The following is a 27,264-nucleotide window of genomic DNA, read 5'->3' as shown; positions in this document are numbered from 1 at the left end:
CCCTGAAAGAATTTAATGCTGAAAATATTTTCACAATTTTACCAAAGCAAAACTTGCAGTAGTAGGCTTTGGTTGTCATACGTTAACAGCAATGAAGTCCAGATGCCAAAGTCTTCTTGCTCTTAACAACCCTATTTTAAATAACTAAATTTAGAATGGAAAATTATCCTTAATATTTAAATTAACATATATTCTGCAGTAATCAGAAGCAGAAACAACTATTTAATCAAGTTGACACTTCAATTAATAGTCTCTTGCAGTCTGAGAAACACTCAGTGTTAGTCTTTTATTCCTAATGCTGCTACATAAATATCAACTGTCTTATTTAAAAGGTAGATGTTGAAATAATTTTTCTTTCAAAATCAATAGCATTGCAATCTAAAATATTTAATTAGCTAAACCCCAAAACAATTCAAATGTCAGATGTTTGTAACGAGAAAACAAATTTATTTATTTCAGAAGACAATACACAATGTTGTTTTGAAAAACACAAGAAAACTAGCCTGAGTTCACGTCTGAAATATTCAGAAAAATCCTACTGTCTTTAGTATGTTCCAGTCCTTATTTTCAAACAACACACTAAAAGTTAATATAGATTTTTATAATTGTAAAAGTTTCCTAGTTCTTGTACAGTACACAATACAAATTGCCCACCAACTATTATTTAGCCCCTTCTAATTTTGAGAGGACATAAGATACTAAAAGATTTAGCACTTCTCACAAGAAAAAAACAAACACCCCCCCCCCAAAAAAAAAAAAACACATCAGGAAATACATATTTACAAAATCAAATACAACATACAAAAAAGCCTATCAAATTACTCTGTAAAGATGTTTTCCTTAAATAATTAAAAAGTGTGTTCAACTAATTTAAAACCTGCAAAACAGCATTGCATTTTCACATGTACAGTCTACAAAAAAGTTGCTTTCTTAATTTACATAATGTATGCAGTAAAGAGGAAAACAAAAGTTTAATTTCTCTTAGTATTATTACATTTCCTGCCTGTGGGACTGAGTAATGTAATCTGCCACTTACGAAGTGAAATTTAAATGATGGCACTTGAAAAAACATACAGTAGAAAATAAATGGAACCAAGTAAGTTTCCTAGAAGGTAAGAAAGCCCTGAGTGATGACAGAATTATTGATTGGCAAGCTTTAGAGTTAACCTAATTACAGTTTACCACTTGAAGCAAAATTTCCCAAGTGTTTGAAAGGCACTCAAAGTTTATTCAATAGCCTCATTGGTTATTACTGTAAATCCAAATTTCCAGTTGAGAAACTTGCTTTGGTATATAAAATTATATTTTTCTGGCATTTTAAATTACTTTATTGGGTTACTTTAATATATTTAATGTATTTAATTTTTAAATACAAAACAGTCACTTCAACAATGTATTTAGGAACCCTTTAGTATTCTTTGTGTCAAAAAAACCCCAAAACCAACCCCCAAAACCCCAACCCCACCCCCCACCCTCCAAAAAAAAAAACCCAACCAAAACCCCAGCAAACAAACAACAAGCCAAAAGAAAAAAGGCCTCCTGTTGATACCAGTGAGTCCAAAGATACTGGGTTCGGTTCCTGGTAAACATCAATCAAGGTGACGTTGTCCATTTGCAGTCATAATTCTTTTAAAATATTTATCGTTTTAGAGTAAAGTTCACCCAGTGCTGAAAATTCTTGCAAGACGTTTGCACCACAATCAAGGAGGCCCTCGAAGAGCATTTCCCTGATTTAAGTGAGGGCCATTTTGATGCTCATAGTCTTGTTATGGACTTTCTTCTCTACAATGAATTTCAGCCTTTATGATAAATTTACAGCAGCAGTTCTTACCAAAAGTTTAATTACTCAGGGCTTCCAATCCCAACATTTTAATTGCTGGGTTTATTTTTATTTTTATTAAAAAAAAAAAAAGAAGAAGACAAAATCAGAATAAACCAAAAGAGTTTAAACGATCAAGCAAAAGCCATATTTTCCTCAAACAAAAACTAGGCAGTCACTTTGTAAGTGGCTTTTATTATTTCTTAAGTGAAATGAGTATATTAAACTCAGGTCTGCTGGCATATAAAATCACTAGCAGCAATGTTCAAGGCATGCAAACTGGGAAGCATTTACAATAAATTATGGATAGAAATGTTGTTAAATTAAAACCCTTTGAGTATTCCATTTTCATTATTCATGAACTTGCATTAACTGACTAAAAATCTTTACAACTTACTTGCAATATACTATTGACGGAATTTCACTAAACAGTGTAACGAGACTTTTCTTTTTTTCACTCAGGTAGATTTGAATAACTACATCTGTACCTGGTGTTGCTCATTGCTACTGCCAGGAACCAGTAGAAAAGCTCAGTATGGTGGTATTTATACCTATAATTTTCAACAACTCGCTTCTGAACTTGTTCCCTTGTTCTGGTAAGTGCTACTTGCAAGAACAAAGGACTTCTTCAACACAGCAGAAGGCATGTGCAATTTCTAGGTGTTTGGGTTTTGTTTTTTTCTTTCTAAATTCTGATAATAAGAGTCATCCAAAGTGCATCCTTGTAGAGGATGTACCTCTGTCTTTCCGTTAGTTCATATCACAGTGACTGAATGTTAAAAGTAATATGAATACAATAGTGTCCTTTTTTTTGTTGTTTATTTATCAGATAGACTGCAGAAAATTTGATTGCAAACATACCAAAGGTTCTGTAAAATTCATTCTCTTGTTAACTAAGCAGTTTTGGTTTTAAGTTTTTCATTTACAGTATTAGAGTATTTTAATATTGCCCTGAAGAGATTTTCAAAATAGTACATTTTTTTCCTAAACCTCCATCTTGTAAAGGCATCTAAACAGCTTATGTCTGTCAAATACTTGATTCCTCCAGACATTTATGCAATTATGAAAACAAAATAGCAGAAGTAGTGTTTTGCACCAGACAGCAGTTGATGGCATTGAGTAATTTAGCCTAAATCTATTGAGCCTTCTGGAACAAAATATTTTTTCTAGCATGCAAGTATTTGATTTAGAAATTAAAAAAAAATAAAAATCTACAAGACAATCTGTTATTTAAATGTAGGGAATATTTTCAGTGGTCTAATTAAATTACCCAAGAAGTGTATCCTTACAATGCTCAAAGAGCTGATGTAAGGCATTCCATTAAATTAATTTTCTAATGCTAAAACTAATAATGTTGTGGTTATGCTTCTACTCCTGGTTTGGGTTTTTTCTGTTTGTTTGTGTTTGTTTGTTTGTTTGTGGGTTTTTTTTTTTGTCACTAAAGTAGCACAGATACTAGAATAACATTAATTGACCTGTTTTTAAACCACAGACATGATAGTTTTCCAGTTCTACAGACAAGGATGCAATTTTCAGAAATTTATACTGATCTCTCAATTGAATTGTTTAAACTCTGAAATCACTGTTACGTGAAGTACCAAAAATACTTACATTATTAAAAAAGTTAAATTTTTACCAACTCTTTTTCATTACTATAAAAGGTAATTATTTTGCAAAACCACTCTATGAATTAAGTTAGATTGCAATGTAGCTCTAATATACATGTTTTTCTAAACAATGCTGATATAATTTGGTGAGAGCCACAAATATATCAGGTCAGGTCTTCCCTCATAGAAAATATTTTGAACAGAAGCAGTGTTTCAGACATTTAAAAATGCTTCAGTTTAAATTAAAATGTTTTACAGACCTATACATTCCTCAGTGACATTACACCAGCACATTTTTTTACACATTTATGAACTAAAGGCAGATAATGCTGTACATCATCATTTTGCAAGTAAACAATTTGAAGAATATTCTCCAAATATTTTAATGGAACATTAAAAAAAGGAGGTGCACAAAGCATGCTATAGTACAATAATAAACCACAGAAATAGATAACTGAAAAGAGGTGGTTTGTTTGTTTTTTAACTGGCTTACAATGAGAAATATGAAAATGTACCAACAACTTTTCATAACTATAAAACTTGTGAAAATTGGGGCCCGTGTTTTGAAAAAGTAATTCAACAATACCTATTCTGCCACTAATATGGGAATTGTCTCTAAAATAATTATTTTTAATTTCATATCAAGGTCACGTAAAATCCACAAATCATATGAGCCCTTATTATGTCTAGCCAGTAGGTGCTTGCTACAGCTCTTTAGAGCTCTAAAAGAGTTAAGCGAGCTTCGGAGTAGCAATTCAGCCACATACTACACACTACATAATTTAGACTGAGGTATCCATATTTTTTCTCTTAAATCATTAACAATAACTTACTGATAATATAAAAAGTGTGTAAATTTGTCTCATATGTGTACGTTTGATCAAAATTGCAGTAAATTTAAAAGCAAAGCACGAAAATCTCATACCTGTAAGTATACGCATCAGCTTACAGCAACTTAAATCTTTCACATTTTTGCTAAAGTGGGGAAAATATTACTTAAAAATGTGAGAGAATAATCAGTTGATAAGTATAGAAATACAAACTCCATTCAGTTATCTGAATCAGGGATAATTTCAATTTGTTTTGATAACTGCTATTAAAATACATGATATACCTTCTATCTTTGTATGCACATATTTTGTTTTCTTTTTGCACTACATGAACAGTGATCAACAATTCAAAATATCAATTGAAAGATACTCAGGTCCCACCTCTTCTTAGCAATCTAGATTTACATGTTGCAACCATACTTTCCTCTTAGCAACAACAAATCCAACATTCTACCAAAAAATGGCAATGATAAGAAAGCATTTAAGGTTTGTCATCACAAAATTTGAAACCAGGCAATACAGACCATCAGTACAGCATAGAACACCCTATGTTTAAAAGGAAAAATGCTGAATATTTAATTTTAGTTTGCTTGTTAAAATCTTATAATGCAAAATAAAAGGTAGTAAATATTTATCATAGGGGTTTTTTTAGGATTTTTGGTGAGGGATGCTGATTTCTAAGGGAAAAAAAGCAAGATGCAGTGATATTTGGGAGAACAAAATCTATGAGGATTCATTGCACAGGTGACTTTAGAGATAAATGAGTATAAACCTCATTTGCACTTTTTGCCAAGACAAACAACATCTGCTGACATCAGTAGTAACGTTGCCTACATAGAATGGAGCAGGATGGGTTGGCCTCCAAATTTTGCTAAGTAATTTACAAATATTTTTGTACCTTAAAAACTGTTAGGATGTCTTAGTTGACCTGTAACCATTCTTGGAGCATCTGAAAGATGTAGCAACAAATTTCTTTGCTAAAAATGCACTGTTCATTTCACATGGTGTTCACCCATTTGGTATATATGACTTAAAAAAAAAAAATGAAAAAAAAAAAAAATCAGTCCACAGCCACACTACATAAAAAAGAAACTTCCTAAATTTCTTTATACAGTCCTTTCTATAAAAATGATTTTTTTATTCTCTCCTTCATTTTTTTGCTTTTATTTATTCTCATTATTTTAGCTTAGCAAATCCATGTGTCTCCTTTAGAAATAATGAAAATGCTTGAAAAAATCAGAGATGTTTAATGTCAATTAATATGGACTGTATGAACTACCACTATAAGATGCAATCATTAAAACATGGCATCAGGCTGACACCCTACCACATACAGAAATTGAAAATATATGCTGCATTATGTACCTGCTCGTTTATTTAGTGAGACTTCTGAAAATTAAAAGCTGACAAGGGTTTAAAAATATATAGCCATGCTTATGACTAGGGTCCATTTACTTTGTTAACAGCATTTGAAGTTGGTATTAAAGCTAGTTTTGCTTTTCAAGTTCCCAAGCAAATTTTATTTGTAATAAAGTGAAATTCAGCTAGAAACAAGAAAAAATAATTTTATTACTAATTTTAAGAGGGATATTAAAATCACTTAATAATAAACCCCCTTTTATTTCTTTGAAGACTATGTAACCTGCCCTTAATACTTAGGAAATTTGAAAGTGACAGGCACACCTTGTTGAATAAATTTCAAGAGTTATTAAGAATAACAAAAGATACTAAATCTTAGCTTCAGTTCTATTTAAGGCACCATGTAATAGCCGAGGTACAATGATCCCTGATGTACATTCTTAAATGGCAATGGTCCATCTAGCCACCTATCCAGATTCAATACAATTGGGAATAAGTACAAGTGAGGTGCGCCAGTTACACTACCTTATTACTTTTTTTTTTGTAAAAAAATTAAATTGACTTTAATAATCAGGAAATATATTTTGAAAAGAAAATTATGTAGGTTGCTACATTCCTTGCATTCTATAAATTATCATTTATGAAAGCAGCAGATTGAACTAGTAGTAGGAAAAGACCTGGAACAGAAGAAATTAATCCAAAAGGAGTTTTTCCTGCATGTCCAGCATAATCAATTCACTTCTTTTCTGGTTCAGTTTCTATCAACTACAGTACCACTCAACAAACAATAACATCTGTGCAGCGGTCTCAAATATAGGATCAGTACTCTCAAAAAACAGGGGAACTGGCATGCAAATAAAATCTGGAGCTGTCGATTTTAAAGGAAGTTTGGATTGTTTACGTGGTGATCAAATAATTAGGTATGCCTGCAATGTAAAAATTACCACATTGTTACAATTCTATCGCTCATTCTGCATTTGTACATGCAGAGAAAACACTTCTTCCTTAGGGAAAGAAAACAGTAGATCTTCCTAACCCTCCAACAGTATGATAAAAATACCCCCTGAATGCTAACGATTTCATCAAAATAGTGTCTTCTAGTTCTGTTCAATGAAAAGCACCTTTCATAACAAATTTGATGCACCTGCTGTCAAATGAGTATGCCTCCAGTATAAGTCAAAGTATTTATTTTAATATTTCACAGAAGTGCATCTAATTAAAAACCTTTGTATATTAAATCATTATGACAAATAGTTAACATCATTAAAATATTTTTAAATTATGAAAAAGAAGTTATTTTAATTTTAGGAGGACAAAAGCATTAACATTACAAGCTTTGCAAAAATCTTCCTTGACACTCAAAACTAGGAAAACTCAATACCAAGTAACCAATGCGGAATTATTTTGCTTAGAAATCTGTTTTAAACATCCGGCAAAATGCATGCACCCATTTCATTTCAGAACTCCAATAAAAGGTAATGTTCAGCACAGCTAAAATTTGATAAGTCAACTTGCAGACCTATTCCCCTCCCCCCTTTAAGTCCAGCATCAACAGTGCTAATGTAATTGGGTGGGCACTTCAATATCACACTGCAGTATATGCATTTCCAGTAGCACTGCACTGTCTGATAGTCTGAGAATTTGTAACAATGTGCTCGTTATGAAGTGGGTTCAGGAGGCTCTGCTCTACTCCACTCTCAAGCATTGGCTGCTGCACAGAGCCCACCTGAAATGCCTGGTTTAGTTCTGTTTTCTCCCTCTTGGCTTGTGGCTCTCCATTTTCATCCAGCTCTTCTTCTATTTCACTTTCAACTTCACTGCCATCATCTGCACAAAAAAACCCCAAAACAACAACACCAAAAAAAAAAAAAAATCAAACAACAAAGCAAAACCAAAACAAACAAGAAAAAATAGCACAAAAGGAAAAATCTAAACATGAATGTCTTCATTTTGCAAATAACATGAAATATGAAAACACAGGGAAGTGTACCAACCTCATAAAAAAGGTCAACATTTTATTGGGAAAAGTCAATAAATACTACAGATAAATAAGATAATGAACCCTCTCTGATGTTATCCCATTTTACTGAAAATGAAATGAAAGTGAAATGAAGAGAGGTTGATTTGCTCCAAATCATACAACCAGCGTAAGAATGGAGAACAAACTAAGCCTTTAATCTACAAAGAGGACAAAACCTCATTTCTTACTATATCCTTCAGTAACAATTAGCAAGCTATTTGGCGAGTGCTTGGACACAATTTCGCCATCTTCACTTCTCAAACTCCTAATTCACTACAAATGTCAATATATGTATATTCTTATCATACCTTTCTTTTTCCAACTGTCCATCCCCTTCAACTCTCTCACCAGGATATACAGCTAAATTCTGGGTGAAATTTTGAAAATTTCTTGTGCAAACAATAAACATTTTAAAAAAGGTTTCCTATTAAGAACCTAGAGTATTTAGTCATTGTTGTATACTATATATCATGTATAGCATATTGTACCCATATAATAGTAATACACACATAAATCATGATACAGATTTAGATTCTGCTTTCCTATGTTTAAAAAAAAAAAGAACTTATTTTGCTCCAAGAGACACATTAGTTCTACATAAAACTGTACATTTGAGAGATTTGACTGCTTACCTTTATCCATATTTCCAGGGGATATAGAATTTAAATCACCAAACTGCAAAATAAACAATAAAAAGTGTGGACACAGTCCTACACAAACACGACCTTAAATTATCTATGATGAAAACAGTACTATGCTCCAATGGTTTGTGGCTAGTATGAAAGTACATGCATGTGACTGCAGTCACAACCATAGTATACCGGTTCATTTTCCATCCCATTATATTCATGTTCATATTAAGGAAATTAACATTAAAATAAAAAATGCTCAGCAATTAAAACCATGGAATATAAACTTGAGTATATGATCTTGCTTTTTTGGGTGACTTATGTCAAGGCCTTTGTTGCTTTGAGTGAGCTATTTCTTATGTAGAATGCTGGAAAATATGACTAGTGTCCATTTTTAAACTGCAATATTTTAATGGAAAGCTCTTTTAAAAGTTCCTCTGAGAAGGTGTCTCACTAAAGGCAGCTATAGTGTAGCAAAACTATATGCAGAGTAAATAAGTGGCACCACTGAAAATAGGGTTTGTGGTTATTACAGTGCATTCTAGTTTACTTACACAAAGTGAAAAATTGCTCACAAGTAAATGCAACCTTCCTTTCTCCCTTTCCTTGTGTGAGTCATCTACCCTTCTCTTCAATGAGAAGCAGCAGAGCATAATTTGATGGGTGAATCTCAAACGAAAGGAGTACAATATTTAGATAAATATATTTCTAACCATACTTGATTCAGTCCTTTTCAGAAATATGGAAAGATAAAACCTCAGTGAACACTAAACCAGCATAAGCAGCAGCAGCCCTATCCTTCCAGGTTCCCTCACACATACTCCCTCCTCGCCTCCCCATACCCATCCTTTCGCCTTAAGTGTTCACATGGCCATGCAAAGAACCACATGATAGAACTGACCCAAGGAAAACCCCACCATTTTAATGGGGTTATTTTGCACAGGATGAATTCTCTGATCCAGTTAACCACAGGACTGCCTGAGTACTTGTGCCAGCATCAATGTCCAAAGCTAAGGGGATGGGAGAGGAGGAGACAGAGTGCTTTTCTCAGCTGCAAAGCCAGTTTATACTGGCTTCAAGTGTTTGTCAAACTAGCCTTAGTTTTTCCTATTATATTTCATCCACAGTCAGTAAATGCAGAGAAACACAAGAAGCCATGGATTTAATGAATATTTGCATTATCTTCCCTGTTATCCTCTCACCTCTCAAAGCTTTAGATTACATGCTTTCTCTCTAAGATCATATCCATCTTAAATTTCCCAAAACATTATAGGAAGTCCCACAGTGCACCAAAAACATTGCATTTAACCTATACCATGTCTGTCAAGAAAAAAAAAAAAATCATAGAGATACTACGCTTTTGCAATACTTTGCTATAAATGTCAGTGTTTAATCAAATATCTAATCAGAAACATTTATTTTTTCTAAAGCATGCCATATCAATCAAACTACAAATTAAGTCAAGACTCCCCATCTCTATGAAAAAGCACATAGAATCATATGTTCACATCTATCCATTTTCTACCACTTTAAAAGCACTGATCCTTGATGATAACTCCTAAGATAATGTGAACTCTTAAGCAACTCACACAAAATTACCGGTTAGGTGGGCTACTGTAAAAAAGAGGTCTGACATAAGCTTCAGTTTGCAAATGCGATGGGCTCATATAAGACACAGTGGCTCTGAATTGAGACTTTTGCTCTGTTTATTGAAATATAAGCATGAAAATATTCAATGTCCAATCCTGCAAGTACTTCTGTGCTACTTTCATTTCATGCATGTTGTTGTCGGTTGGCCCTGGTTAACACCAAGCACTCATCTAGCTGTTCACTTACTTCCCCACCCCCTGTCCAGAGGGATGGTGGAGCAAATAGGAAGAACTGGAGTGAGAAAGCTCATGAATGAAGATAAAGACAGGGAGATCACTTACCAATTGCTGTCACAGGCAAGAAAACACGGGGAATTTAATTTATTGACAATTAAAATAAATATTTAAATGCTGATTTGAGTAGTGGGAAGCAAAAAAGAACAAAACATTTAAACACTTCAGGAAAACATCTTTCTTCCCCCTTTCTCAGGCTCAACTTCACTCCAAGCACCTCTCTTCCCCCTATGTTACTGTTGCAAGTTACACTCAGTCCCTTCAGCGAGGCCTTGTGGTCAGTACATAGCATTTTTTCTCTGCCGCTCCTTCCTTCTCACTTTTCCTCTGGTTCTCTACAGGCTGCAGTTCCTTTGGGAATATCCCTCTGTTCTGGAGGTTCTCCACAGGCTGCAGGGAACATCTGTTCCACCATGGATCATCTCCTACTGGTCTGACTTTGATGTTCCCTCTGCTGTTTCTTACTCTCTTTTTGTCCCCTCCTCCTGTGCCTGTCTGGTGTTTACTGCCCTTTCTCAAAAGTTTTCACAGAGGTACCCGAAAGTTTGCTGATTGGGTCAGCTTTGGCCTGTGGTGGGTCCATTGCCAAGCTGTCAAGAACTGGCTGTGTCTGGCACAGGGCAGTCCCATACTTCTTCTCACAGAGGCCGCCCCTGCAGCCCTCTGCCCTGTCCCCACCTCCCCCCTCCACCCCCCAGCCTTGCCACATACAAGCAATACATGTGAACAGTGCCACTGAAGCAAAACTAACTTCTTCATGTGAACTAGCCTTCTGAAGTCAGTGGGACTACCCATTTGTCTAGATATTTGTATTGGAATCTCAAGTGTGTGTAAATATGAGTAAGCAGATCCCTGAAAGCAAGTTTTGTATGATTCTGTTCCTTTTTCGTTTTCATGTGAAATATTTAGTTTCCTAGAACTCAAAAAAGGTTTCTACCTAGCAGGTTGATCTGCTTTTTTTTCTTTTTTTTTTTTTTAAGAAGTTACTGTGGTTTTAGTACTCTGAAAAACAATCAGCCAAGGAAACATGGATTAAGGTATATAACTCAAACTTGAAGATGCCAATGTCTTTGCAACTCAATCTGCAACACTTTTATTACAAACTATCCCATAACTCCATGTAAATGTTAAAAATGTAGATGCATATCCAAATTGATCACCAAATTCACCAGTCCATTGTCTTACATATTATCTTACCTCTCCCATAACTGCGATAGGTGTCTCTCCTGTTGCCTGAGCAACACGATGTTCTACTAAGTAAAACATGTACTCATCATAAAGCAAGCGGATCAGATGAAAAGAGCCAAAGCTAGCAGCACTGCGTAAGGTTAAATCTCGAATCACCATTGAGCTATTTAAACATAGGGGGAAAAGAAAAATCACAGTTCTTTATTAATTTATTCATATGGAATATGCACTTCAAGAATAATATTTTTTAAAGTAATGCTATCCACAAACAACAGATTTATGGTGTCTTCAGAAAGAAATGTCCGGGAAAACAATTATTTTCTGAAAGCGTGGTTGGAGACCACATTACGCAACTAGAAGCTAAATTTTCAAAAAAAGACAGGAAAGGTTTTGTTTTGATATATTCACAATTACCAATATGTGAGCGCATGTGAAAACTGACCTTAGTGGAAGGAAGTTCTTTGCTAAAATTTTAAGTAATAAAATTGTATTAATATTATTTAATTTTAAACAAAACACTCTTTCAAAATATTGTGTCTGTTGTGCTCACATTCCTAGTCCAAAGTTTTTAATTGATATGCTTTTTAAACTTATAAATTTAAATAAGTTTGTGTACATCTTCTAATAGAAAAATGCAGATTGTGGATGAAAACTCTATCCCAGCTGAAACCAGGACAGTATGAAACCCTCAGAAAGTAGGTGCTACTATGTACTATTTTGGAAAAAAAAACTAGCTTTACTATGATAACTGATACAGTAGCAGATGGCGTGGACTTTTTGTCTTTATGTTCTTTTTGCACATTAAACATATTTTTTCCCTACATAATGCAAATAGAAGCCATGATATTTTAATAAATATTATTAAGAACATTGGCTTTACAACTGTATAGCTATTTAATCCAAAATGTTTCATTGCATGTTTCCAAATTAGGAATCAAATCTACATTCGAATCAAATATACAAGGATCATTTCATCCTCTGCCGAGTTGTACATAGCCTTGTGTTTAACACTGACAACACTAATCTTTGGGGGGTGGGGGGCCTCTTAATTTCTTGGGAACTATTGTCTGATATTAATTTTGTCAACATTATTGCAGCATACAGTTCAGCAACTAATAAAATAGCTCAAATAATTTAGAAGACTATTAAGAACTACCTGTAGAAAGACCATTTTAAAAGAAATTGCCGTGCTGCTTTAGGAAAGCTGGGTCTTCCTTCATACGGTTTCAATGCTTGCATCATTACATTATCAAGCCAGGCAGCCCACTGCTCCAGAGTGCTCTGCTGCTGAAGAGTCACCTTGAAATCTGTTTCTAGTCTTTGAACCATATTGTCATCACACTGACACACCCAGGAAGCCTGTTCCTGTTGCAACACATGGCAAACATGAAAGCAAACCACAAAATGTAAATTATTCTTAAAGAATGAACATTTAAATGAAAAGGATGAAATACACTTCTTAGGCAAATTAATGAATATTTTTATTTTCATGTCTCTTTCAATTTTGGAACCCAAAGTATAAAAATGGGCATCAAATAAAGTACACGCACACAAAAATAAAATGGGAAAAATCACAAATACATTGCAATGTTCCATATTAATTTTCATGAAAGAATTTTCAACTTCTCTCATAATTTTTCTAGTAAAAATTTTCAGGTATTGCCATGCTTGGGACTACAGGAACAAGGAATGGAAAGGGCAGTCAAATGCAAGTTGAGAGAATAAGAAATAGAGTAACCAAGAAACCAAAGTACCATGGTTCCTATTTATTTGAAAGAGTTAAGACCAAGTGCAATTTCTGTGATAGTTTTTAATCACCTCGCTTAAAAAGAGCTTTGTTTTCTATGCAAAAATTTACTGTTTTGCTTATCCATAGACTGCAATATATTGCACATTGCTCAATGAGTAATATAAATAGCACATAATCGGACAAACACAGTCCATGTACAATAATCAGCAATTCACACTATTAACATCAAATGTAATTATATTAAATTTTAAAGTTTAAATAAGACCAATAGGACGCTTCTGTTAAATGGAACTTAGAGAAAACCAATATCGGTTTAATATAGGCCATATTCTTAAACTTCAGCTGTCACACGCCAAGTTAACATCTCAACATTTATAGACCCTGTATCTTACCACAGAGCAATATTTAATGTACCATAGATTTGTCACATACTAATCTTAGGTAATTTGCACACCATTATGCTATATAACTATATCTGTGTTAAATTTTACTTATTTAAAGGTCTTTGCCAATAAGCAAAAAGAGCTTAACTGTTGCTAGTGAACTTCTGAACTTCTGTTAAGATAAAATGTGTTAAAATGTTTGTTCATGAAAGAAGACAAATGCATGACTACCAGTAATCTGGGCCATGTCAGTTAGCTGAGCAACAGGAGAAAAAAAAATGCTGTCTCTTCTAAGGAGAAGAAAGAGGTAAAGGGGAAACCTTTTTCTAAACCTAATGAAAAAATACTAAAATTGATGTTTTACAGATAACTGGAAACTAGTTCTGACCACTTAGGAAAGGCTGGAAATGTAAACACAAACAATGAAGGAAAGTATACCAATGATATTATCTTTGAAATAAAAATAAATGTAATGAAACAATCTATACTAGAAATAGTACTGTATGATTAATATTTTTTTAGGGAAGATCAGAAGCTATGCTATTATCCAAGATTTCTTCTTCAGGCATTATTCATGCTGTTCATTCTAGAGAACACATGTACTCTTCACTTTCGTCTTCATTAAATAAAAATTGGAAGAATGCGTGATGTGAAAGATAAGCCTTCAGAGAAAATGGAAATAGATAACGGTTCAGAGGTTTTACTTTCCTTACAGCCAAAGTGAAAGCTCGAAAGTTTCAACTGAATCATTGCACATATAAAAATCAGCAAAAAATTCCCACTTTCTTGATGGAATAATAAAAACTAACAACAAAAATCAAAGTTTCTGAGGGAAAGATTTTTTTTAAAGTCTGTTCCTTAAAGCCACAGGTACCTGTACGTTGGCAAAATCAACACGGTTGAGATCACTGAGCATCTGGTTGATCTGAGAAGTGTTTTGAAGCACAGCCCGAGCTGCCTGAGCCAGGTGATTAAGAGATGTGTATCTTCTCAAAGTCTGGGCAAAGGCACTTACAGCAGCAACCTATGAAGAAATCCATTTATCCTAACACGTTGCATTATCAGCAGGTCTTCTATTTAATCTATTTTAACTTTAAAATTACTGTATTAGTTTATGAGCCCTCAGATACTGCAATTCACGTATAATGGAACAAATACAGTTTTTCCTGTTTTTTTCTTTTTTTTTTTTTTTTGGCAAACAAAGTTATTTCTAATCCCATGCCTCATGCTTCAAGTTCAACCTAAATATGACATTTAGCATAAAAGTTAAAATGCTGCTACTTTTAGATCTTAAATGATGTCTAGTGTACAATTACATAAAGTGAAGACTGCAGTAAACTGCAGTAAACTTTGTTTACCTTGGTTTGTATCATTCTCTGTGGAATATTGCTCATGGCACTGGAAAGCCAACCTTCAAGGCTTTTTGCAAAATTGCGAATGGCTTGAGTCAAGGCACCTAAATGTTAAAGAATAAAAATAAAATTAAAAAGATGGCAAGGTATCTCTCTTGAAACCTTTTGCATCCTCAGCATTTAAATATTCTACATTGAGATCTACTGCATTTATTGGCTAACAGATGTATCCAGTCCAGGTCTGGATCCCTCTCAATACAAGAAGGATGTTTGTTGATAATCTGGAGCAAGTTCAGTAGAGGGCCACTGACATGGTCGGGGGCTGGAGCAAATACCTTATGAGGAGAGGCTGAGGGAACTAGGGGTGTTCAGCCTGGAAAAGAGAAAGTTTAGGGGAGAACTAATAGAAGCCTCTCAATATCTACAAGGTTTCAAGAAGACAGAGTCAGACTCTTCACAATGATGCATGGCAGGAAGGTAATAGAGGCTGGTTATGAAATTGAAAAAGAGAGGTCCTAACTTGATAAATTATTTTCACCCTGAGGACAGTCTAGCAGTGCCAATCCATGGCCCGTCATCGGACTCTCTACAGTGTATCCGTGCCTCTCTTGTACTAGGGAACCCAGAACTGGACACAAAACTCTAGGTACACAGTACACAACTGGCGCTGAATAAAGGGGAAGGATTACCTACCTGGATCTATTGGCAACACTTTGCCTAATGCAGCCCAGGATAGCATTAGCCCTCTGTGGCACAGGCACACTGCTGGCTCATGTTAAATTGGTGCATACCAGGACCCCCAGGTCCTTTTCTGCAAAGCTGTTTTCCAGCTGGCTGTCGTCATCCTCCTCCCCCCCCCCCCCCCCCCCAGCATGTACCGGTGCATGGGATTGTTTGTCCCCAGGGGCATGGCTTGGCACTCCTTGTTGACGTACATGAGGATCCTGTCAGCCCGTTTCTCCATCTTGTCAAGGTCCCTCTGGATGGCAGCGCAACCCAGCCACTCTTCACAGTTTTGTGTCATCAGCCAACTTGCTGAGGATACACTCTGCCCCATCATCCAGATCACTAATGAAGACATTGAACAGTATTGGATCCAGTATTGACCCCTGGGGTACACTGCTATTTACTGGCCTCCGTCTAGATGTTGTGCCACTATGACCATGGGATCTTCGTTGGGGATGGAGGACTGCTAGGGAGAGACAGGATCCACATGACCTAGTGGGGCACAAACAGCTTTGCCAACAGACTGGATAACCTGGTAAGGAGAGCTTTACACTAGGAATGATGGGGAAGTGATGAACAACAGTCAAGCGAGAAAGTCATAGACCAAATGGGCAAGCGAAGGATGTGGCGTAAGCAGGAGGGTTCTTGTAATCAACAAAACTTCAAGCACATGCATAGGAAGTGTCAGGAGATCAGCATTATAGTAAAGCTTTCTTGCCCTTTTGGAGAAATTGGCACGATTGGGTGCTTCTTTGAAGTGTCTGCACACCTGTGCACACAACTCGGGGAAACCCAAGAGGAATTAGACACCTGTGAGCATTTGCAGGGCTACGATCTCGGGGATCGGAGAGATATTGTGGGATGTCTCATACAACCGGAGTGCTGCAATGGATGGATATGGAATCTTTAGGGAAAACAAGACAAGAAGATGCTCTATATGAAAGAAGACCTAGAATGCATGGAGCTTTGCCTGGGGATGGATGATAAGCCAGTTGAGAGCTGAAGGGTCCGGGTTAGATGACATACCAACGTGGGGGATGGTGTGAGTATCTGATACAGACTGGCTGATCAGGAAGAAGTAGATGAAGTTTTGCAGTGGGTTGACCTTGGCTGGCTGCCAGGTGCCTGACAAACTACTCTATCACTCCCCCTTCTCAACAGAACAGGGGAGAAAAACGTGATTAAAAGCTTGCGGGTTGAGATAAGGACAGGGAGATCATTCGACAGTTACTGTTGCAGGCAAATCAGACTCGGCTTGGGGAAAATAATTTAATGTATTGCCAATTAAACAGACTAAGATAATGAGGAATAGAAACAAATTTGGAAACACTCTCCCCTCCCCCCACTTCCCTTCTTCCTGGGCTCAAGTTCACTCCCAGCTCTTCTACCTCCTCCCTCTGAGTGGTGCAAGGGGACGAGGAATGGGGGTTGCAGTCAGTTCATCAGGTTGTCTTTGCCTCTCCTTCCTCCTCAGGCTCTTCCCCTGCTCTAGTATGAGGCCCCACCCACGTGAGAGTCCTCCACAGACTCCTCCAACGTAGGTCCTTCCCATAGGCTGTACTTCTTCACGAACTGCTCCAGCGTAGGTCCTTTCCACAGGGTGCAGTCCTTCAGAACAGGCTGCTGCAGTGTGGGTCTCCCCACTGGGTCATAGGTCCTGCCAGAAAACCTGCTCCGGCATGGGCTCCTCTCCACAGGGCCACCGTTCCTGCCAGGAGCCTACTCTATCATGGGCTCTCCATGGGCTGCAGCTTCCTTCAGGGCACACCCACCTGCTCTCACACGAGGTCCTCCATGGGCTGCAGGGTGACAGTGTGCTTCACCGTGTGCTTCACCATGGTCTTCACCATGGTCTACAGGGGAATCTCTGCTCGGGCACCTGGAGCACATCCTCCCCCTCCTTCTTCCCTGACCTTGGTGCCTGCATAGGTATCACTCTCATATATTCTCATGCTTCTCTCAGCACTGCTGCTTTGCAGCAGTTATCCTTTCCTAAGTATGTTATTACAGAGGCGCTACCAATGTCTCCGATTGACTCAGACTTCGGCCAGTGGAAGGTCCATCTTGGAGCCGGCTGAAACTGGCTCTTTCCAACATGAGGGCAGCTTCTGGTATCTTCTCGTAGAAGCCGCCCCTGCACCCCCCACCTCTACCAAAACCTTGCCGTGTAAAGCCAATACAGGTCTTCTTCAGGCAACTGGAATAAACCTCATGTTCACAGGCTCTGATTCTCATGGAAGACTTGAACAGCCCCAATGTCTGCTAGATGGACAACAAAGCAGAGAACAAGCAACCCAGGAGGACAGTCAAGCAGTGCAACTGGTTGCCCAGAGAGGTTCGTGTAGTTTCTGTCCTTAGATGTTTTCAAGACCCGACTGGGAAAAGCCCTGAGCAAACTGTCTGAATTCCGCATCGACCATGCTTTGAGCAGGAGGTTGGACTCGAGACCTCCTGAGGTCTCTTCCAACCCGAATTATTCTTGGAATTCTGTATTATGTAGCAATTATTTAGTTTCTGATTTAACAAACAGATCTGACCACCTATGACCCTTTCAAGAAACTTATGATCAGCAGTGAAAATTCATTTTGGCATTCCTACAGGTACATCGGTAATCTCCTGAAAACTTCCATCATGAATTTTCCGCCTTCAACGTAAATGCTTCTGCTTTTAAAGAGCAAAACCCTGCAGGGAATGGCAGTTATCGCAATACCACAGTTTCCTCAAGTAAGCTCAAAGTACCCTGAACCATTGCCAACATGCTGTTTATTTTAGTTCTGAAGAACAAAATGCAATGTGCAGTGTTCAATAAGCAATATATAAGAATGTGTTTAACTAACAGAAGGTAGGACTGCTCTCTGTGCTGTGAAATCCTGGTGGTGGAGATAGAATGCTGCTACAGTAATGAAGGAAGAAAAAACTAGAAAAGAGAAATCATATTATCTTAAAGTGTGGTGTTTTTTTTTAAACCTATACCATGTCTGTTAAGAAAAAGAGATCATAGAGATACTACAATTTTGCAATACTTTGCTATAAATGTAATGGAAATGCTTAATCAACTATCTAATAAGCGTGTTTTATTTTTCACAGCATCCTTTTCTTCAAATTTGTAGTGATGCCTAGTTTATGTAACTACTCCCTAATGCAGATGATCATCTGAAAATTGATTTGGATTTCTAAAACTTCTGTATTATCTCTGTGGAACAGGCTTTATTTTCTTTTTTTTTTTTTTCCTTTTTTCTTTTTAATGAGGTTTCCAGTCAAAGAACAAACTCTCTTTTGCACTGTCAACCATCTAACCCACTTACACTTCTACATAAACATTTTTTATATGCACTAAGCATTCACTCACGTTAATTTTTTACCCGCAGAATAAGAAAAAGTCAAAGAATAAGGAATACTGTAAATAATGTGTCAACAATGTTTAGTCTTTTGAAGAAAAGAGTATATTTTTCTAAAGAAATAATATTCCGCCTTTCTAGCTAAACACTGTATTATTAGTGGACAGTGATGTATATAGAGTGATCACAAATTTCTAATGAGCTCTGAAAATGATACATTAAATGAAAAAAATTTGTTGTCCTCTGTCCTGTCCTGTAAATAGTGGTTAACATACCCAGCCGTTACCAAAAGCCTAAGCACCTACATGCTCCAAGCGTTCTTCAAGTTGATCTGACTGTCACCAAGTGTCGTGGTTTAAATTGCCAGAAACCTCTTCCAGAGAATCTTAAGAACAATCTGGTGAGAAACAAAAGGCCTAAGTTCATTCTGATAGTTTATAAAGTGCTACTAAACGCACGTGAAATGATGTAGCCAAAAAAGTTATGGGGAGAACATTTATTTTTGTATAAGCATTCAAAAAGCTTGGGTTCTTATCTGAAATCTCTCTCCTACACAAATCTCGCAAACAACAGGATTTTGCAGTCTTTCCAGTACTTGCAATTTCTGAAATACGATGTGAAAAAATATGTTGAACGTAGCTTCTCTGCCTGGATTAGGAACTCCCAGGCAAGTTTGTTACTGTCTATCCTGTCACTTGTGAAGAGGTAGAAAGGCCATTCTCAGGGGAAAGGATCTATTGTCGCTAATACACAGTGTCTCTGTTTTTTTGCTAGAGTAATTAGATAATAATGAACCTTACTCCCAACTCAAGTATAATGTTTAACAGCTTTTTAAACAAGGACATTTGGCTTTTTCCTGCAGGGTAGCTTGTCATTCATTTTGTGGGCACTAAAAAGCTTTCACAAAAAATTCAACTAACCAAATTTTACTTAGAGTTTGTTTTTTTCTGAAAGTTTTAACTCACTGTTTATTTCTTTGACCTGGGTTCAGCTTTAGCAGTCATTTTTCTCCTTAGTAGCTGGTGCAGTGCTGTGTTTTCGAGTTTAGACTGAGAACAATGCTGATGTTAAACTAAAACACAAGAAGTTTCACCTCAACATGAGGAAGAACTTTATGTTGAGGGTGGAAGTCAGGATCCTGCGTGGGGGAAGCGCAACAGTAAGCAGGACTAGAACCCTAAACTTCCGGAGAGCTGACCAGCCTCTTCAAACACCTACTTAGTGGAACTGCTTTGGATAGGGCTCTAGAAGAGAAGGGAGTCCAAGAGAGCCATTCAGTATTTAAGCACCATTTCCTCCAAGCCCAAGACCAGTGTATCCCCACGATGAAGAAATCAGGCAAAGGGGGCAGGAGACCTGCATGGATGAGCAGGGAGCTCCTAGTGAATCTTAAGAAAAATTTAAGGGATGTGGAAAAAGGGACAGGCCAAGTGGGATGACTATAGGACTATCGTCAGGGTATGCAAGGCCCACCTGGCATTGAGTCTGGCAAAGGACATCGAGGACAAGAAGAAAGGCTTCTACAAGTATATCGGCACCAAAAGGAAGATTAGGGAAAATGTGGAGCCGGTGCTGAATCAGATGAGTGTCCTGGTAAGGGAAGGCACAGAGAAGGAGGAACCATAATGCCTTCTTCGCCTCAGTCTTTACTGATGAGGACAGCTCTCAGGAGTCCAAACCCTGGAGGTAAGAGAAGAAGGCCAGAGAAAGGAAGACTTCCCCCTGGTTGTAGAGGGCCGAGTTAGGATAGGCTAGACAAGACATAACACCCACAAATCCATGGACCGTGATGGGATACACCCACAGGTGCTGAGGGAGCTGGCAGATGTTGTTGCCCTGCCACTCTCCATCACCTTTGAAAAATCATAGAGAACGGGAGAGGTGCCCGATGACTGGAGGAAGGCCAGTGTTACTCCCATGTACAAAAAGGACAAGAAGGAGGACCTGGGGAAAAAGGAGGCCAGTCAGCCTCACCTCCATCCCTGGAAAGGTCATTCTGGAGGTCATCACCAAGCATGTAGAAGAGAAGAAGGTCATCAGGAGGAGTCAGCATGGATTCACGAAGGGGAAATCATGCTTGACCAATGTGATAGCCTTCAATGATGACATGGCAGGATGGGTCGACAAGGGGAGAGCAGTGGCTATAATCTACCTCGACTTCAGCAAGGCTTTTGACACCGTCTCCCATAACATCCTCGTAGGTAAACCGGGGAAATGTAGGTTAGGTGAGTGACAGAGAAGTGAGGTGGATCAACAAGTGGCTGAATGGCAGAGCTCAGAGGGTCGTGATGAGCAGAGTAGAATCCAGTTGGAGGCCTGTAGTCAGTGGCGTTCCCCAGGGATCAATACTGGGTCCGGTCTTATTCAACTTGCGTAGCAGTGACATGGATGAAGGGCTAGAGTGCACCCTCAGCAAGTTTTCTGATGATGTGAAGCTGGGAGCAGTGGCTGATACACCTGAAGGCTGTGGTCCCATTCAGCAGGACCTTGATAGGCTGGAGAATTGGGCAGAGAGAAACCTGATGAGGTTCAACAAGGGCAAGTGTAGGGTACTGCACCTGGGGAGGAAGAACCCCAAGTACCAGTACAGGCTGGGGGCTGACCTGCTAGAGAGCAGTTCAGCTGAGAAGGACCTGGCAATATTGTTAGATGATAGGTTGACTATGAGCCAGCAGTGTGCCCTTGAGACCAGGAGGGCCAAGAGTATCCCATGGGGCATCGGGAGGTGTGTGGCCAGCAGGTTGAGAGAGGTGACCCTCCCCCTCTGCTGGATCCTGGCAAGGCCACATCTAGAGTACTGTGTCCAGTTCTGTGCTCCTCAGTACAAGAAAGACAAGGAGCTACCGGAGAGGGTCCAGTGGAGGGCCACAAGGATGACCAGGGGTCTGGAGTGTCTCTTTATGAGGAGAGATTGCGGGAGCTGGGCCTGTTTAGTCTAGAGAAGAGGAGACTGAGAAGGGATCTCATTAATGCATATAAATATCTCAAAGGCAAGTGCCAGACTCTTTCCAGTGGTGTCCAGCGACAGGACGAGGAACAGTGGCCATAAACTAAAACACAAGAAGTTTCACCTCAACATGAGGAAGAACTTCTTTACGTTGAGGGTGGCAGAGCACTGGAGCGGGCTTCCCAGGTGGGTTATGGAGTCTCCATCTCTGGAGACATTTGGAACCCGCCTTGACACATTCCTGTGTAAACTGCTCTAGGTGGCCCTTTCTTGGGGGGGGGGGTGGGGGGGTGTGTGGGGGGGTTTTGTACTAGATGGTCTCCAAAGGTCCCTTCCAGCCCTAACAATTCTGTGATTCAAGACTGCTAGGGAAATGGATTCCATCTGACCAAATGGGGAAAACCATATTTTCCAACAGGTTGGCCAACCTGGTGAGAACTTTAAACTTCAATTGACAGGGGAGGGAGACAACGACCCTCAATCAAGCGAGGGAGTGGTGAAATGGGTTGGCAAGCAAAGGGTGCAGGGTGTTATGGAAAAGAGAGAGCTTGTAATCAGCAAAACAGGGCAGAAGGGGAGAAGCTCTGCTGGACGCAGTTCTTACAAACAAGGAAGCTTTTCTTGCAGTTCTTACAAAATTGGTTGGTAATGTGAAGGTTAGGGGGCAGCCGAGGTACTGAGTGCCTTCTGCTCCTGAGTCTTTACTGGTAAGGATTGCCTTCAGGAATCCCAGGCCCCTGAGACCAGAGGGAAAGCCTGCAGCAAGGAATAATTCTCCTCAATAGAGGAGGACCCAGTTAGGGAAACATTTGAACAAATCATAGAATCATAGAGTCATAGAATAGTTAGGGTTGGAAAGGACCTTCAGATCATCTAGTTCCAACCCCCCTGCCATGGGCAGGGACACCTCCCACTAAACCATGTCACCCAAGGCTCTGTCCAACCTGGCCTTGAACACCGCCAGGGATGGAGCATTCACAACTTCCTTGGGAAAGCCATTCCAGTGCCTCACCACCCTTACAGTAAAGAACTTCTTCCTTATATCCAATCTAAACTTTCCCTGTTTCTTTTCTATTCAAAATCAGATATGCCAATACACTTTTCAGAAAATAGGCGTTTATCCAACAGAAAATTTGGAAATTTTCATTGGAAAAATTGGGAAATCATGAAACAACTGTTATGTATGCAAAACCAGCCAACTTTGAAGTTTTTTACTTCATTTTCTTTCATGGGAAACTGGACATTTGTCTTGGTTTAAAAGCAAGAGTAGATGTTTTTATATTTTTATTACACTGGGATAAGTTTACCATAAAAGTAACTTTAAACAAAAGCTTTAATACATATAAAAAACACCAGTATTTCTTCTTCAAGCATGTACACAGTAGTCCAAGAGGGGTCTCATGAGAACAGAGTAGAGGGGCAGGATAACCTCCTTCAACCTGCTGGTTATGCTTCTTTTGATGCAGCCCCAGGACATGGCTTCAGCCTTGAGCACTGCCAGGGATGGAGCATTTACCACTTGGTTGGGCAACCTGTTCCAGTTCCTCACCACCCTCGCCGTAAAGAACTTCTTCCTTATATCTAACCTGAACTTCCCCTGTTTAAGTTTGAACCCATTACCCCTTGTCCTATCGCTCCAGTCCCTGATGAAGAGTGCCCCGCCTGCATGCCTGAAGGCTCCCTTCAGATACTGGAAGGCTGCTATGAGGTCTCCACTCAGCCTTCTCTTCTCCCAGATGAACAGCCCCAACTTTCTCAGCCTGTCTTCCTATGGGAGGTGCTTTAGTCCCCTTATAATCCTCATGGCCCTCCTCTGGACTTTCTCCAAGAGCTCCATGTCCTTCTTATGCTGGGACACCAGAACTGTACACAGTACTCCAACTGGGGTCTCATGAGAGCAGAGTAGAGGGGCAGGATCACCTCCTTCAACCTGCTGGTCATGCTTCTTTTTATGCAGCCCCAGGACATGGTTTCGGCCTTGCTGGCGACTAATTTCCCTCTCCTGCTTAACAGCAGGACGATATTTTCCTTCTGTTTCTTCTTGTGGTTTATGTACCTGAAGAACCCTTTCTTGCAGTTTTTGACATCTCTGGCCCATTTCAATTGGAGCGAGCGCACACTGAAGCCGGCTCATGTTTGGTTATCATCGACCAACACACCCAAGTCCTTCTCCACACGGCTGCTCTGAATCACTTCTCGTCCCAACCTGTAGCTGTGCCTGGGATTGCCCACCTCTCAAGTGTGTCAAGGTCCTTCTGGATGGCATCCCTTCCGTCCAGCATGTCGACCTCACCACATAGCTTGGTGTCATCGGCAAATTTGCTGAGGGTGCACTCAATCCTGTTGTGTCGTTCATCGAGATATTAAACAGTACTGGTCCCAATACAGACCTCTGAGGGGCACCACTCATCACTGGTTTCCATTTGGACATTGAGCCATTGACTGTAACTCTTTGGATGTGGCCATCCAGCCAGTTTCTTATCCATCTAACAGCCCATATTTCTCCAATTTATCAGCAAGAATGTTGTGGAGGACCGCATCAAAGGCCTTATAGAAGTCCAGGTAGATGACATCCATAGCTCTTCCCTTGTCCGCTGATGCAGTCACTGCATCGTAGAAGGCCACTAGATTAGTCAGGCACGATTTGCCCTTGCTGAAGCCATGTTGGCTGTCTCTAATCACCTCCCTGTCATCCGTATGCCTCGACATATCTTCCAGGAGGATCTGCTCCATGATCTTAGCAGGCGCAGAGGTGAGGCTGACTAGTGGGTAGTTCCCAGGGTCCTCCTGACTGCTATGCCTTTTAAAATATAATGTAGAATGACTTGGCAACTATATCAGCCAATTCCCTCAGGACCCTGGCATGAATCTCATTGGGTCCCATGGACCTGTGTATGCTTGGGTTCCTCAGGTGGTCTCGAACCTGCTCTTCTCCTATGATGGGAGGAACTCCATTCTCCCAGTACCCCCTGCCTTGAGGTTCAGGGGCCTGAGAGATGTGGAAGAGAGATTTCCAGTGTCAGGACGATTGACGTGCCCCAGGAGGATCAGAGCCAGCAAGTGTGATGCTTCCTGTAGTCAAAGTAAGGATGCAAATGCTTCATCAACATCCTCCCCTGCATCAGGCGGCCTGTAGTAAACACCAACCACAAGGTTTCCTTTGTTGGCTGTTCCCTTATTTTTATCCATAAGCTCTCAACCTGTTCATTGCTGTTTTTCAATGGCAGCTCTCTGCAGTCAATCCATCTTTTTACACAGACGCCCACCACCCCCCCCCCCAGGCTCCTTCATTGCCTGTCCCTTTTGAATGGTTTATAGTCCTCAATCGCAGCACTCCAGGCGTGCAGTTTGTCCCACCACATTTCAGCAATAGCGATTAGATCATAGCTTTCCAGCTGCACAATGGCTTCCAAGCCCTCCTGTTTGTTACCCATGCTGCGTACATTGTTTTAAGCCCACTTTAGTGGTCTTATTGACCATGTAATCTTTTTAGAGGAACATGCCCTAATTTCTTTGTGGCATTTCTTAGGCATTTCCCTGTTGATTCCCAAATCCATCAGCAGCCCTTGGCTCTTGCTTGGTGCTCAAAACTCCATCCCCTTTCCCCACTAAATCTAGTTTTAAGCCCTCCTTATAAGTCGGGCCATCTTTTTGGCAAAGACACTCTTGCCCCATTTGGTCCAGTGAATCCCGTCGCCTCCCAACAGACCTGGCTTCTCAGACAATCACAGAATCCTAGAATCCCAGGTTGGGAGGGACCTCAAGTATCATCTGGTCCAACCATTCTAGGCAAAGCATGATCTAGACTAGATGTCCCAGCATGCTACCCAGCCGAATCTTAAAAGTGTCCCGTGTTGAGGAATCCGCCATTTCCCTGGGGATGCTATTCCAGTGGCTGATTGTTCTCATTGTGAAAAATTATCCTCTAGTGTCCAACCGGAATCTCCACAGGAGTAACTTGTACCCATTACCTCTTGTCTTTTCCATGTGATACCCTGTAAAAAGTCAATCTCTGCCTTCTGTTTATCCCCCCTTTAAATACTGGTGATAATGTCTCCCCTCAGCCTTCTTTTCTCCAGGCTGAACAAACCCTCTTCTCTCAGCCTTTCCTCATGCTGCAGGCTTCCCAGTCCTTTGCTCATCTTTATAGCCCTTCTCTGGACCCTCCCCAGCCTGTCCACATCTTTTTTCCATAGTGGTGACTCAAACTGAACACATTACTCCAGGTGTGGCGTGACAAGTGCTGAGTAGAGTTGGATAATGACATCTTTATCTCTGCTGGTGATGCCCTTGTTGATGTAACCCAGCATCCTGTTGGCACTCTTTGCCACAGCAACAGCATACTGTTCACTCATATTGAGCTTGTTGTCCACCAGGACCCTCAGGTCTGTTTCCACAGAGCTGCTGCCCAGCCATGTAGCCAGCTGTGCTGCAGTCTTTTATTGTGTTTTCCCAGGTGCAAGACCTTATGCTTGTCCTTGTTGAACTTCATAAAGTTCTTGTTAGCCCACTCTTCCAGCCTATCCAGGTCATCCTGCAGGGTGGCTCTCCCTTCGAAAGCATCTACTTCCCCACTCAGTGTGGTATCATCAGCAAACTTGGTCAGGATCCATTTGAGCCCATCTTCCAGATCATTTATGAAGATATTAAACAGCGTTGGGTCAAATATTGATCCCCGGGGGGACCCCACTAGTGACAGGTCGCCAGTCAGAACAGGAGCTATTTGCCACCACCCTCTGGATGCAGCCTGTCAGCTAGTTCCCCACCACTTGTCTATACCGTAACGCATCAGATTCTCTAGGAGGAGGCTGTGGGAAACTGTATTGAAAGCCTTAGAGAAATCCAGGGAGACAGTGTCCGCCACTCCCTCACATCAACCGAGTAGGTTACTTTATCATAGGAGGTGATCAGGTCTGTCAAGCATGATTTGCCCCTGGTGAATTCATGCTGGCTTTTCCCAGTCACGTGCTTCAGTTGACTTGAGAGAGCCCCCAGGAGGATTCGTTCCATAACCTTCCTGGGGAGTGAAGAAAGACTGATGAGACTATAATTTCCTGGATCCTACTTTGAGATCCAATTTCGAGATCCTCATTCTTGAAGATAGGGGTGACGTTAAGCCTTCTGGGACGTCCCCCAATCTCCATGACTTCTCAAAGGTTTGGCACATCTAACACTTGCATGAGGAAGCAGTCTTCTATGCATTCCAGGAACTTGATGGATGACATAGAATAGAGTCATAGAACAGTTAGGTTTGGAAAGGACCTTAAGATCATCTAGTTGCAACCCCCCTGCCATGGGCAGGGACAACACACACTAAACCATGTCACCCAAGACTCCGTCCAACTTGGCCTTGAACACTGCCAGGGATGGAGCATTCACAACTTCCTTGGGCAACTCATTCCAGTGCTTCACCACCCTCACGGTAAAGAACTT

At 39.7% G+C, this 27,264-nt stretch overlaps 1 protein-coding gene across 2 annotated transcripts in view; it reads right to left on the bottom strand.

Annotated features, from left to right (window-relative positions):
* Positions 1 to 1,481: 1,481 nt before the first annotated feature.
* Positions 1,482 to 27,264, bottom strand: part of LOC136004244 (transcription factor RFX3-like) — a 37,678-nt gene continuing 11,895 nt past the window's right edge. For both annotated transcript variants that reach the window (XM_065660568.1, XM_065660569.1), the window contains 6 exons: positions 14,827 to 14,924; positions 14,343 to 14,492; positions 12,492 to 12,700; positions 11,345 to 11,498; positions 8,268 to 8,310; positions 1,482 to 7,442 (listed from right to left, as the gene is read on the bottom strand). In XM_065660568.1, the coding sequence (XP_065516640.1) occupies positions 7,201 to 7,442; positions 8,268 to 8,310; positions 11,345 to 11,498; positions 12,492 to 12,700; positions 14,343 to 14,492; positions 14,827 to 14,924 (896 nt within the window). In that variant the 3' untranslated portion in view covers positions 1,482 to 7,200. The remainder of the gene's footprint in view (positions 7,443 to 8,267; positions 8,311 to 11,344; positions 11,499 to 12,491; positions 12,701 to 14,342; positions 14,493 to 14,826; positions 14,925 to 27,264) is intronic.

This window comes from Lathamus discolor, chromosome W (genome assembly GCF_037157495.1).
Source record: "Lathamus discolor isolate bLatDis1 chromosome W, bLatDis1.hap1, whole genome shotgun sequence".
Lineage (NCBI taxonomy): Eukaryota > Metazoa > Chordata > Aves > Psittaciformes > Psittacidae > Lathamus > Lathamus discolor.
Note: the sequence above shows the minus strand (reverse complement) of the source record. Positions and strands in the feature narration are given on the sequence as shown.